The sequence below is a fragment of the Cavia porcellus genome, unplaced genomic scaffold (assembly GCF_034190915.1).
Source record: "Cavia porcellus strain 051 isolate PalLab524CR breed Dunkin Hartley unplaced genomic scaffold, mCavPor4.1 scaffold_17, whole genome shotgun sequence".
Lineage (NCBI taxonomy): Eukaryota > Metazoa > Chordata > Mammalia > Rodentia > Caviidae > Cavia > Cavia porcellus.
Genome location: NW_026947500.1, coordinates 60,557,987 through 60,572,450, shown reverse-complemented (window position 1 = coordinate 60,572,450; position 14,464 = coordinate 60,557,987). Strand labels below are relative to the sequence as shown.

General features: G+C 46.4%; 1 protein-coding gene and 2 pseudogenes across 1 annotated transcript; all 3 read right to left on the bottom strand.

The window, feature by feature from the left end:
* Positions 1–273: 273 nt before the first annotated feature.
* Positions 274–1,068, bottom strand: LOC134471136 (olfactory receptor 7A10-like; annotated as a pseudogene).
* Positions 1,069–7,906: 6,838 nt separating this feature from the next.
* On the bottom strand, positions 7,907–8,871 carry LOC134471228 (olfactory receptor 7A17-like). Its single transcript, XM_063229293.1, has one exon. It carries the CDS (start codon positions 8,869–8,871, stop codon positions 7,942–7,944), a length of 930 nt encoding a protein of 309 aa, XP_063085363.1. The 3' UTR covers positions 7,907–7,941.
* A 3,378-nt stretch (positions 8,872–12,249) lies between these two features.
* LOC100732007 (olfactory receptor 7A10-like) lies at positions 12,250–14,177 on the bottom strand (annotated as a pseudogene).
* Positions 14,178–14,464: the final 287 nt, after the last annotated feature.

The following is a 14,464-nucleotide window of genomic DNA, read 5'->3' as shown; positions in this document are numbered from 1 at the left end:
ATTTCTGGTGCAATGTTTGGAATAATGTTGGAATTTGCAAAAGCAAAAGGAAAAAACCTTGAGCCATCAGAGCAGAAAAACCTAAAAGCACGAGTTGACTAAGTCACACGGGGACGTTGGAATCAAGCGACGGAAAGTCCCGGGGATAAATATTGTGAGCGATTCCTGTGCTCATGATCTGACCGGTGAATCAGGTTTAGACTTGGAAGCTTTCAAAAGTCCTGCAGCCAAGAGATTTGCTCAGGCTCTGGGAAACATCTTCTCTTACAGATTTTATCCAGAAAGTGTTTTTAGAGCTCTCTTGACGTCTTTATTCCTCAAGCTGTAGATGAAGGGGTTTAGCATGGGGATGACCACGGTGTACATCACCGAGGCTGTTTGCACTTGAGTGTGAGCTCCTGTGTGCAGAGCTAAGGTACACACCTAGATCCATGCAATAAAATAAGGAGACCACTGCGAGGTGAGATGCACAGGTGGAAAAGGCTTTATGCCCCCCTGAGCTGAAGAGACGGCACACATGGAGGAGACGATTTAGGCAAGAGTACAGGATGCCAGCCGGGGAGCCGGTCCCCAACAGCACAAGGTCATTGAGGACATTCTCAGCACGGGCAAGCTGGGCCACCTAATTGATTTCGCAGAAGTGTGGGACTTCCAGCTCTGTGCATAAATACAGATGTAGCACCACGAGGCTTTGCAATGAGGCGTGCAAGAAGCTCCCATCCAGGACACCAGCACTAGCACCCCACAGAGCAATGGGTGCATGATGACCATGTAATGCAGGGGGTGACAGATGGCCATGAAGCGGTCATAGGCCATGACGGCCAGGAGGAAGATGTCCAGCTCTGCAAAGAGCAAGAAAAAGGACATCTGGGCAATGCAGCCTGCATAGGTAATGACCTGGCTGTGGGTCTGGATGTTCACCAGCGTCTTGGGTACAGTGGTGAGGGTAAAGCCGACATCCACAGAGGACAGATTGGAGAGGAAGAAGCACATGGGCGTGTGCAGGTGGGAGTCAGAGACGATGGCCAGGAGGATGAGCAGGTTCCCAAGCACTGTGGTCAGGTACATGGAGTGTAAAAGCCCGTAGATGAGGGGCTGCTGCTCTGCGTCCTCAGCAGGAGAAATTCTGGAATTTTGGTGCTGTTTCCTGCTTCCTCATGGTGGATGCAATACTATAAGTAAAAGTCCACTTAGTAGGTGCTGTTGCATGGATGGGTGGTAGTTTCAGGGAAAGCAGGTCGCACCAGTGCTCTGTACACAGATGCATGCTGCCCATATAGTTGAAGTGCTCTTATTTACATGCTTGTGTTTAGAGATAATTCTGTATGCTTTGATATCTCATATCTATAGGATTTGGAATTTCTGCTCTGCTCTACACCTTTTCCTATGAGGTCATGCGTTTCACAGTTTAAATGAGAAAGGATTTGCTACATTTGTGTACTGGCCATGTTCCTACCACTGTTTGTAAAATGATTCACTCCCACGGGTAAACAAACATTCCTACTTCCCAGTCATGGACATAGAATACAGGGAGAGAAGAAAACCACATTGTCTATGACCTGTTTTCCCTGAAACTACCACCCATCCATGCAACGGAACGTACTAAGTGGATTTTTTTAAATCAATTACTCCTCAGTAAAACTGCTTGAAAAAGAAATAGTCACCACAGGGTGAACACATCATGAAAACAATGCATGCAGGTGTGGATAGGAGGTGTGTGTACGTGTGTGTGTGTCTGTGTGTTGCTCTCGATGAAACCTGGAATCTGGGGCACGCTAGGCAGGTGCTCTGCCACTGAGCTACACCCCCAAGCCCACAGTCAGGCAGTAATAATCGACACGTGGACAGAAGCCAGGAGGTCACCTGTGGGAATTTTACCTGACAGAGAGAACAACCAGTGCAAATGCCCTGAGACAGGTTCAGATACTGGAGGCCATCAAGGAACCAGTGTGTGGAGGTCAGGGAGAGGGGCAGGGTGCTGAGAGACAGCAGACAGGGGTGCTGAAGAATGAGGTGCTGAGAATGCTGGATGCCAGGAACCCCTCGTTTGTGCTGTGCACTTCTTGCACATTGTGCATGTTTGTTGAAAAGGCATCCTGTGGACTCAAAGGGAAACTGTTCGTGCCATTCTGGGTTGAGTTTTCCTCTGTGTTGTGAGAGTGGCTCCAGGTCCTCAGCTCTGAGGCTTGTGCTCCTGGTCGTGCACACCACCACAGCACCCCAACACTCCCAGCACACCCATGGGGCCTGGACTGTGCACACTGGGAGCCCAGCAGACCAGCTGACTGCCCCTCTGCTGTGCCAGCCTGACACTCTCCACTCTGTAATTGTGCCAGAACAAAGAAGCAGGGAGACAAACTTTGTTGCTTTTTTGTTCTAGTTTGCATTTGAAGAAACAAAAGTCAAGAGAAACAGAAATGAAAGGGAAGGGAGAAAGCCAGTGAGATAATAGACTCAGATGGAGCCTGAGGAAGCCAAAGGAAGCCAGTGTCTCTATGTTTCCAAAAACAAGAAAAAAGTCAAAAGCAATAAAAGTATCCATGGTCAAAGGCAGTGCTCCCGTCATGCTTTCAAACGCCACATGGAAAGGTAGTCCCCGGACGAAAGGGACTCAAGGGACTCACCAAAAATCAACCATGGTGTACAGAGACACCGCCGTGACCACTAAGCGCATTTAATGCGAGAGAGAAGCATTCCCTCCGCTTAGTCCATTTTTTCTGGCCGGTCTGTCTTGCCGTGGTCCAGCTGCAGCAGCCGCCTCTGTGCACTGCGGGTCCTCTGAAGGCAGCTGGCAATGAGCAGCACAGGTGCCTCTGCTCAGGGTTTGCACTTTGCCCCTGACCCTCTGCACCCAAGGGCTCTGTCCAGGGAGGGCTGCCTCCTGGCATGCAGTGAGACCGCTCCAGATGTGGCAGCCTGTTGTGGTTCCTGGACACCTCTCAGTGTGACCAAGGGGCTAAGGGGCTTCTGGATCAGGAGAGTGGTTTGAGTTTCACAGCAACATGTGAGCGAGGAAGAATATAAATGTCACCCACAGCTTGTGAGCACAGCCTCATGGGGAGAGGAGAGGGGTGCTGTGAAATATTTAATCTGCTGTGCGAAGGGATTAGAGGGGAGTCTGGAAGGAATTACAGAGAGGGAAAGAGGGAGATTAGGGGAGATGCACTACCAGAGAATTCTACAGTAAGTGTAAAAGGCATTCATAGCATTCACAGGGTCTGATTGGTGCATCTGCACATGAAGTGTGTGAGCGTGCAGACACGCAAAATGCAGAAAGAACTTTTGAACAAGCTACACTTATAAATCAAAGAATTACAGTGTTGCATTGGTAAAGGTATAATTGTTTTTCTTTAGCAAAATACACTTAGAGATATTATTTATCTGCAAACAAACAAATAGAGATTGAACTCAGGGCTGTCTGCCTTCTAGGCAAATACTCTGTCCCTCAGATCAGTCCTGGCTTTTTAATAAAACATCATGACAGTACACGATAACGAGGGACTGCATCAGAGCACAACACACAGGTGCAGTATTTAATCAGCAAAGTGAAACACTGGGCCATCTTTTGTGTTGAGAAAGATAGGTTCTTCTCTTCTAATTCATTATTTAAATCTGTGTGATTAAAAACCCAGGATAGCACTTTTGAAGCCCTTTGTGTGATTCTTATGATTATGAATATCATGTGTTAAAAATACACAGCTGGTTGGGTGAGCTGTAATCCCTAAATCATGCTGTGACACATAAACATGTCTTTCTCCTGTGAAGTTGTGTTTCGTTTCCATTCATCAACAAACCCAGTCTCTCCTCCCTTACCCCTCCAGTAAATATTATTCTACCTCTGGCAGTGACTTTTTAATTTTTTAAATTTTGATGGACGTGTCTTCATTCATTGATATGGTTTTAATATTAGTGTGTGTTTGTGATGCATAATGATTACCTTCATCTGGAGAAATTTATCCACCTACAGTCACATCCAGTCAGCTTATTTCCCTGTCCCCTTCCTGTCCTCCAGGCTCCCCTGATACCCAGACATCACCCCATATCCACAGTGTCACCCTCATTTCTTATCATCTTTTATTTGCTATTCAGATCATTTATATTTTGGATTTAACGTGATGTCTATGTGTATGAATATAGTACACACTGATTGAAAAAAGTTGAAAAGATAATCTGAAACATGAATCAGAAAAGACACAGAATACGAATTATTTTACAGGTTATCAGTTCACGGTAAAATTGTCACAGGCTTGTGGAAGCAGCAGAATGTGACGGGAAGTCCTCAAAAATCATGCAAGCAACAGTTTCTAAATTTTTAGCTTGTTTTATATAAAGAAATGAGCTTAATGCAGATTAAATGTGTTTTAATCAAATCGAAAAGACTGAAGCCTTCCAGGTCCTGGCTGAACGGAGGAAATATATAAAAATGTATCAAATCACAGCAAGCCAAGGATAATAAAAAAGCACAGAAATGCGGAAGGAGCTGGAAATACAGGTGTTTAAGTGCCTGAAATGCTTTGCTGAGCAAAGACGCGGACCCACACTTTGTATTTCTTATTTAAAGCAAAGACTTGCAGGTGGATAATGTGAATTAGACCATTCTTCCAAAAGGAAGAGAGCATACAGGGTGCACTCTGATGGCTTCTCTGCTTCCCCTCACAGGGGCATCTGTGACTCAGGCTCCATGAGTGCAGGCGCCTTGGGCTTCTCCTTCAGGCTCCTGCTGCGCTGTCTCTCGTCCTCCCTCTGGTCATCAGCAAGGCCTGGGGCAGTGGGCGCACTGTTCACCACTCCTGCCAGCAACAGAAGTAAACAGAGCATAGTGGATAAACTCAGGGTTGTGAGTGGACAGCTGGGAGACGGCAGCCAGGTCACTGGCTGCTCCTGCTGGGCACACTAGCTCTTGGGGGACCTCAGGCCCAGCGCTCTGCCACCTTGTGCTGCAGCATCTGCTGAGCTCCCAGACAGAGCTCCTGCACGCAATCACGGAAAAGTAGGTCCTGTGTCACCGTGCAGATGCCCCTTCACTGGGTAGCGCTGGACACTCAGCTGTGAGGGAGGAAAGACAGTGGGCAGTAGCTGAGTATCAGTCTCCTAGGCAGAGTTCAGATCTCAGTAACCGCCATGTCCTTCTACCCAGGCTGCACAGCTGAGGGCCACCCGAGGGGGGGATTCGGGCACCTATATGGGCTCGGTGACCCTATGTCTCTCTCCTTACCTCCTGGGCTCCTCATTTTGATGTTCTATGAGACACTGGCCTGATGTGACAAGATACTTACTCTTCCTGCTGATTCTGTTCCTGAGACGGTGGTTTATGCGCCAGTAAATCTGCTTTCTATTCCCATTGTCCGTTCTCTCTCCTGCCTTTCAGGAGCAAAAGCTTTTAGTGCTTTATCTTTCCTATAAATTTCAGAGCTTTTATTATTATTTTTTTATTTAAAGAAAGCAAGAAAAAACAAAATACAAAAGAAGGGTAGTACAATACAAAATTCAATAACAAATTTTTTAAATTTAATACTAAGGAATCACTATTTGATACATTATATATTATCATCTTAGAAATTGTTGTTCAAGTTACAAAATCAAAGCATAAAAAGTGGGCAGACATTCAAACATTGGCAGTGTGAGTGTAAGTAAGATTCACAACCATATTAGTATTTTTGTTGGACCATTGAACAGAATAGCTTTTTTAAAAATCCAACACTGATGAGTTATTCTGATGAGGTCTCCTACTGAGATGTCTACTCTGATCACACTGCCCAGTACAAAAATCCCAAGTAGATTTGCGCACATGTTGTGGCCCACAGTAACCCAAGAAATAATGCACAAACAGGTTTACAGGACCAGAAGCCAAGGTTTTATTTCAGCCGTGCCCTTGTTGCAACTCAGAGGGCCAGTATGCACTCAGGGCTCCTGAACTGACCCGGTGGAGCCGCTGGGAGCCGCTCTTACTGCACAGCAGCTGAAGGCCTGGGCCCTGAAGGTCAGGGCTGGAAACAAGGATCTTCTGCAAGGCTGACTGGGGGGTTCTGTGTGTAAACAAGGGGCCCTGTTTTAGTTCTAGCAAATGCCGTTCCTCTGATCACAAAGGCCATCACAACAGTACCAGAGAAGCAGAGGGAAGTGACGCTGCGGGCTGCACTCAGGCTGATGGCCAGCAGGACACTGCTGGACAGCCAGGGGACACGGAAGCAAAGTGTCCCAGGGCCTGGAGGCAGAGAGGGAGCAAAGAGGGGCCGAGGGAAGGAGCCCAGCCACCCCCTCCAGCTGGTGCTGGGGAAGGGGAGTCAGATCCTCCTGGCCTTCCTCTGTTCCCCGTGACTCAGTTTCCAATTTTAATACAATGGCACAAAACAACTCTGCACAGTGGGGCAGACAGGGCAGCCCGGAAATAAAGTAGAGGACATAAAATGATCCCAGGCCACTAAAGCCCTCTGGGTTCCTGGTGAAGATTGCAAAAGTGAACTTGGGAGAAAAGAGAGCCTTTAAACAGCTGCTGCTGGGCACACTGGAATTCACATGCAGAAGAAACCACGTATGGGGCTGGGGATTTAGCTCAGTGGCATAAATGCCTGTCTTGCAAGTGCAGAGTTGCAAATTCGATCCCTGTTACCGATTAAAAAGAGTAAGAAGAAGAAACCACATGTATGAAAATTATCTCTAAAATGTCAAAGAACTCAGTGTAAGACCGGAAGCTTTGAAATTAGTCGGAAAAATGTAGGAAAAGCCTTTCAGGTTATGAGCTCAGGGAGGGACGTCTCCAAAGGAGTTCCAGCAGCACAAAAATAACAGCAAGAGTCAGCAAGTGGGAATCCATGAAATTAAAGGGTTTATGCACAGCCAAGACATGGCAGAAACATTCCACAAAATAGCACACCGACTACGCTGGTGAAAGAAAACATAAAGAACCCCCAAAATTAACATCAGATCTAATAATGAACAGGCACTGAGCAGGACAAGTGCAAATGGGCAGGAATTGTATGAACGTGGTCGATATTTTCGCTAATACAAAATGCGAATCTAAAGTATATTCAGGTTCATTTTACCCCCATCATCATGGGAGCATCGAGAGCACACATGTGGACGAGGGAGAAAATAATTTTATTTTCATTGGAGGGAACGTTCCGTAGCATGGTTACTGTGGAAATCAGAGCAGAAGTTCCAGAAAAACTACCACATGGCCGCCATGGGAACCAACTGCAAACATCCTCAGTATATAATCAAAGGCAGGAAAATTATTATACTCCACAGGCACCCGTGTAATAGTGCTTGTCAGGGTGCAACTCTCAGTAACCAGGAATGGAATGAGCCAAGGTTCCAATCAGAAGACGTGATGTGGATGAAATGAATAGTCAGGGAGGTGGGTGACAGGCAGATGGACAGGGAGACACAATGATTAGACACACAGACCGATGGCAGGTATATTGATTAACTGACTCACATATAAAAACGAACAAAATGATGTCATTTGGAGAAAAATGGGTGGAACGGGAGAGATTATGTTATGCAAACTAAACCAGACTCAAAAGAAAACTATGTCATGTTTTCCTCTCCTCAATGGAACTTCAAATAGAAATGGATGAAGTGAGAGGAGAAAGGAGACCAGGAGCAGAACAGGAATAGGAAAGGAATCGGGGGAAAGAGCGGGGTCAGGACATGGAGAGTAATAAGAACAGTAACGCAGAGCAAAGCACATCGCTGTTTGGACGATTGTGCAGAAGGAAATGCCTTACAGTGTGTAACTGATTGGCAGTATTAAAGGTAATTAATTAAAATTGAGCTGCTTATATCTTCAGAAACATTGAAATCAGAGTAACGGTAATTCCAAGTAAACCATGGCAATAGTGAGTTTCATTCTCAGCTGGGCAAAACATCCCAGCCTGAGGCCCGAGGTTTGGGTCCCGTGATGGCAGACATCCCTCAGGCCTAAGACAGTGGATTCTTTCAGAGTTTCCTTCCAAAGAGTCTCAGCAGAGCCCTCTTGACATCTCTGTTCCTCAGGCTATAGATGAAGGGGTTCAGCATGGGGGTGACAACGGTGTACATCACGGACGCTGTGGCGCTCTCGTGTGAGCTGTGCGCTGAGACAGAACTGATGTACACGCCCAGGCCTGTGCCATAAAATACAGAGAGAGCCGCGAGGTGGGACGCACAGGTGGAGAGGGCTTTCTTCTCCCCTCCAGCTGAGGACAGCCCACGGATGGAGGAAGCGATCTTAGAGTAAGAACAAAGGATGCCAGTGAGGGAAGCGGTAGCCAGCAGCATGGGGACCAAATACACCACGAGGTCATTCAGAAGGTTTTCAGAGCAGGCAATCTGGGCCACTTGATTGAGTTCACAGAAGAAGTGAGGGATTTGGGGGTCAGTAGAGAAAGACAGCTGCAGAGCCATTAAGCTTTGCAACAAAGCGTGCAGGACACTCAGAATCCAGGACCCCAGAATGAGGAAGCCACACCGGCAGGGGTTCATAATGACCATGTAGTGGAGGGGGTGACAGATGGCCACGAAGCGGTCGTAGGCCATGACGGCCAGGAGGAAGTTGTCCAGCTCTCCAAAGAGCAAGAAAAAGGACATCTGCGTGATGCAGCCTGCGTAGGTAATGAGCTGGCTGTGTGTCTGGATGTTCACCAGCATCTTGGGCACAGTGGTGGAGGTGAAGCCCACGTCCACAAAGGACAGGTTGGAGAGGAAGAAGCACATGGGCGTGTGCAGGTGGGGGTCGGAGACGATGGCCAGGAGGATGAGCAGGTTCCCGAGCACCGTGGTCAGGTACATGGAGAGGAAGAGCCCGTAGATGAGGGGCTGCAGCTCTGGGTCCTCTGAGAGTCCCAGAAGGAGAAATTCTGAAATTCTGGTGCTGTTCTCTGCTTCCATATGGTGGATGCAACTATCAGGGAAAAAGAAAAGTCACATGAGTCCTCTTTGAGCACAAAGACATTACTAGTTTTGTCGAATTTCCACAAGTTAAGTTTTGCAGTCTATAAATCCCATTGTACAATTTAAGGTCCCCTGGGGGAAATCGCTGGTGCTATTCCTGATTTGAAATTTCTGTCCCTCTCTGAGGTTTCTCCCCCAAAATCATGTCTCTTGTAGATTTCCTATGAAATTATTTCTCACAAGTGAGGAATATATATGGGGTGATGACCATCTTCTATGAACTGAAAAATGATGAGCAGAAGCTGAAAACTAAAATTTCTACCTCCCAATGGTTGGGAAAGAATATATGCAAACAAGAACATCATATATATTATTGCTGGTTTTTGGTCAGGGATTGTGTAGATTTGCAAATGCATACTCACAGAAATTAACGTATTGAATATGTGTAACCTTTTAGATATCAATTACACCTCAACAAGTGAACCTCTATTGGAAAACAGAGATGATCGTGTAACATGCAATAGGATCAAGGCTCCATAAAGAAAATAAATTTCTGAAAGAGAGAACAGACAGGAGATGGTGTGTGTGTGCATTCTCACACACAAGTGTGAGTGTTATGCTGGGCATGGAATCCTGGACCTTGTTCATGCTAACTAGGTTCTCCACCCCAACCTACAAAATTACTCCTAACCAAGAACTGCAGTGTGAACCCAACAAGAAGGGAGTATTCTTGTGGTGATGATAGAAGACATAAGATGTGCCCTGTACAAGAACTTAACAGTCACAATAAATGTGCAATTGTAATGAGTTCTATTCATATGCTCATTTAATAAGTGTGTTAGCATGGGTGAATATATAATGCAAAAAACAAATCATAAGCTAAGAACTCACACAATGACTGTGTTATTTAAAGTAGTATAAGCACCCTGATTTTCAGTTAAATTTTACTTGCACATAAAAAGGAATGAACTTGAGTCATTTTCAGGATGCTGTGTGATCTTGAGACCACAGTAGAAAGAGAAATAAGTCAGATCTAGAAACGTAAATGTCTTATATGATAAGCCCAATTAGAAATAAACAGTGAAATAAGGCAGAATTCTTGGAATAGGAGAAGGGGTGAAAAGGTATGGAGAGGGGAAAGAGGAAAAAACTATCAAGATAGGATTTCTGTTAACCTCCAGGGACATTATTCCACCCTGTACCACAATGATTTCTAATTTTTGCTTTTTTGTGACTATGCATCGATTGCCCGTGTTAATAAAGTTCCCTGTGTTGTTGAACACATGCATGAAGTATGCACTGCTTAACACAAATGAAAATCTAAAACATGTAAAACAGACATACAATCATAAGAAATTTTATGATAGGAATCTGGGTTTCTAAGTCAAGATTATATTACCAAAGAGCTGGAAATAATTTACTACCAGAAGAAGTCTTCTAAAATACATAGAAGGAACATCACGTAGTGTTATAATTTTTCCCTTCTGAAGATGTGGATCCAAACACATTCTCCCCTGAAATGGTGAAACTGAAGGAAAGCCTTCCAGATGGTGATGACCCTGACACCTCAGAAGTGTGTCCACCCAGGAAAGTCACAGACGCAAAAGGCAGAACAGAGGCGGAAAAAAACTATGATTTCCTAGCCCAAAAAATACAGAAGAATCTTCACTAGGTTTTTATTAAGATGAAGGACTCACAGCTATGGAATTAGTTCTTTCAGAAAAATAGGCAATGTGGGAATAATGTATATGACCCAAGATACATCCAATCCTAAAAAGTATAAATTTTCATGCCCTGCAAATGCATCTGTACATACACAAAAGAATTGAAGATCCAAAGGTTTGTGAAGGGAAATTTTAAAACTCCAATGCTTCATTGGAAAACTCCATTGGAAAACAAATCAAAATCCTCCCACAGAGTACGGGAGGGAAAGGCTGGCAGGGATGTTTTGTAATAAATAGAGAGGAGACTTCACTACCAAACTCTCAGCACATTTAGCCTCACAAGTGTTACAGTCACTGCAAACAAGGCTCTAGGCAAACCTTACCCCTGGCTAAATGGTTTCTGTGCGAGTGCCCAGTGATGGAGATAAAACTTGAAAAATGGGGCCCCATGAACTGTGATTGCAAGATGTGACAGGGACAGGTATTTCCTCTGCATCTTTCTCAATGCAGAAACAAAGTCCACTCTATTTCAACTTATGCATAACGACGACCTGGTTCCCTTTCATTTCCCTCCTAATCAACACCCACTCACCTGTGCCCTTAACTGTCAGGTGCTTGGATTTACATTCCTTTCCTGGAAACACTGTTAGGGACCAGTCTCTCTTCTCTTTGAGTTCCTGGTGCCCCCAAGTCTTGCTGACAATGACCCCAACTTAGTCAGATCTGTTTTAAGATCAGGAATTAACACCGCAGTGTTAATTATTCAGCAGAGCAATTAAGAGCCACAGCAGAATTCACTCCAGTTTAGGTCAGGATGAATCCCAGGGGCCTTCACAGTCCCACTCGTGGGTGGGTCTCATATCTTTCCCCGAGATCCCTACTGTGTGATCCCAGACTCACCTGAATGCAGGTTTAGGAGGAAGTTCTAAGGGCGGAAGTACAAGTCCTTCTCTGGATGGTTGAGTTGGGCACAGAAGCTTTGTCTCCCAAAAAGATGCAGCCAAACCAAAAAGGTGATTCCCCTACAGAAACCTGAGAAAAAAACCACTAGTGTCCTTGGCGGCTCGGATCTGTAGACTCTGAGGAGCATCCCAGGGAGGGTCTCGGCTGCCTGTACCTGCTTGTGGGCCCTCACCTCCTGGTTACACCCCCTCTAAATCCCTGATTGCCTGTGGGGAACTGGCCTGGAAAGACAGGTGATTATTCCTGCTGAGTCTGTGTCCCGTGTCCCCGGTCTGTGGTCCAGGAGGACTACTTAGTGTTTCCCTCTCCATTAACCCTCAAGCCTTCCAGAGAAATGATCTCCTAGTGCATTTTCCCCCGTAGGGATATAGTGTGTTTTTAAGGTGGACACTGGGGAATCCTCCTGCATGGCTCTTCCTCGGTCTTCAAAGCCCTGACTTGTGATGTGTAGAAAGCTCCTGACACCTCCAGAAAATCCCTGTGCTCAACTGAGCTGGCAGGGTCCCTTCACTCTGACACAGCACAGAGAGCAGTTCGTCTCCGAAGTTCTAGTAAACTTCACTGGTAAGTCTCTGAGTTACATTATCTGTCTTCAATTTTGTAATTCCAAAAGCCTCTAAAATGCCGTAGAATTACCTTTTTTAGAAAGGGTCCTGCTATAGTTCAGGCTGCAGGGCAACCTTTGCTTTCACAGTTTCCCTCTGGAAAGTCTTTTCAGAGCTCTCTTGATATCTTCGTTCCTCAGAACTTAGATGAAGGGGTTCAGCATGGGGGTGACCATGGTGTACATCACCGAGGCTGTTGCACTTGAGTGTGAGTTGTGCATGGCAGCAGAGCTAAGGTACACACCTAGACCTGAGCAATAGAATAAGGAGACCACTGCGAGGTGAGATGCGCAGGTGGAAAAGGCTTCATGCCCCCCTTAGCTGAAGAGATGGCACACTTGGAGGAGACGATCTTAGGGTAAGAGTACAGGATGCCAGCCTGGGAGCTAGTCCCCAACAGCACAGGTACCAAGTGCACCACAAGGTCATTGAGGACATTCTCAGCACAAGCAAGCTGGGCCACCTGATTGAGTTCACAGGAGAAGTGTGGGGTTTCCAGCTCCGTGCAGAAGGACAGAGGCAGCACCACGAGGCTTTAGAATAAGGCGTACAGGATGCTCACCATCCAGGACATCAGCATCAGCACTACACAGAGCAATGGGTGCATGATGACCACGTAACACAGGGGGTGACAGATGCTTACGAACCTGTAATAGGCCATGACACCCAGTCAGAAGTTGTCCACTTCTGCAAAGAGCAAGGGAAAGGACATCTGGACTATGCAGCCTGGGTAGGTAATGACCTGGCTGTGGGTCTGGATGTTCACCAGCATCTTGGGCACAGTGGTGGAGGTGAAGCCGATGTCCACAGAGGACAGGTTGGAGAGGAAGAAGTACATGGGTGTGTGCAGGTGGGGGTCGGAGACGATGGCCAGGAGGATGAGCAGGTTCCTGAGCACCGTGGTCAGGTACATGGAGAGGAAGAGCCCGTAGAGGAGGGGCTGCAGCTTTGGGTCCTCTGAGAGTCCCAGAAGGAGAAATTCTGAAATTTTAGTGCTATTTTCTGCTTCCTCATGGTGGATGCAACTACAATAAAACAGAAAAAGTGACATCAGTACTCTCTGTACCAATGCACACCAGTCTTACAAGTTGAAATGATCCAATTTATATTTTCTGGCCTATAAATTAATTCCCTAATATTGTCTTATGATCTGTTCCCTCTATAGCATGCCTAGCACTATTCCCAGTTCGGAATGTCTGTCCCACTTTAAATCTTGTCCCCAGAAGTCATGTGATGTCCGTTGAAGCTGGAGACCTATTTCTTACACTTGAGGAATGGATCCTGATTGTGGACCGTGTTCCAGGCCAACTCTAGACCGCAGCCAAGCAAAAGTTTTCACATTCCAGCGATGGCTGAAATACATGCAAGTGAGGAATGCACGTGCCTATTTACTGTTTTGCTAAAGGCGTTACATACATTTGCAAATACTCACCAGCGGGAACACATAAGCCAAATACTAAGAGTGTCTTAATAAAGCAGTGTCTAAAAAGAATAATCATGTGCTTTGCCAGATGTGAGGTAGCCATGGAGAAAGCAAAAACACATATATTAGAGCCTCCTCTTGCATGCCTGGGGTCCCTCGTGTGGATCCTGTGACACCGTGGGTGCTGGATAGGGTCTGCCTTTAGTCCTTACACCAACCCCAAGGTGGCATTTGGCATGGGTGTCTAGGCCAGAACAACAGAGGAGGTGACATTTAAACGGAGAGTTGGAGACGAGGAGGCAGGAGCCGGGAGGTTCTCTGCAGAAATGTTACCTGCACAGGGAGAAGCCGTGGCAGCAGCCCTGTGTCAGGCACTCGGGGAAGGTGTTCAGGGACTTCAGGGATCCGGTGTGTGGAGATCAGGGAGAGAGAGGGAGGTGAGGGAGAGGGCGTCAGAGGATGCTGGGTGATGGGCTAGTACTGAAACTGCAGGACACGGGGACCTTTGCCCATGTCTGTTACTCACATTGCCTGTGCACTCAAGTGGAAACTCTCCCGGCCACCATGGATGGCTGTGTTGTCCCTCTGTGCTATCACCTTGCAAGAGTCTGGCGGTTCGCAGGGTGAGGACTCTGCACACACCAGCATCCCCACCCTGGGCCTGTGGCCCGCTCTCCGCACTGTGTACCAGTGAACCAGGACACGGGGCCCAGAATTTCCATTTTGTCAAACTCCAGTAAACAAAAACCACAGGCTAATTTTGTTTCACTTTTAAGCCTCTGCTGTTGATTTACAGAGACACACACCCCAAAAATTAGCCCCATAAACACAGTGTGGACCAGGAGAGGAATGAAATGAATTCAAGCACAGGCTGAGAGGAAGAAAGTTCTTCCTGGGTGTTTGCAAAATTCCAACGAAGGTTCTGGGTGTCATGC

Bases quoted from the DNA above. Each gene is read 5' to 3' on its own strand.
- LOC134471228 (XM_063229293.1), bottom strand. From the start codon at position 8,871: ATGGAAGCAGAGAACAGCACCAGAATTTCAGAATTTCTCCTTCTGGGA.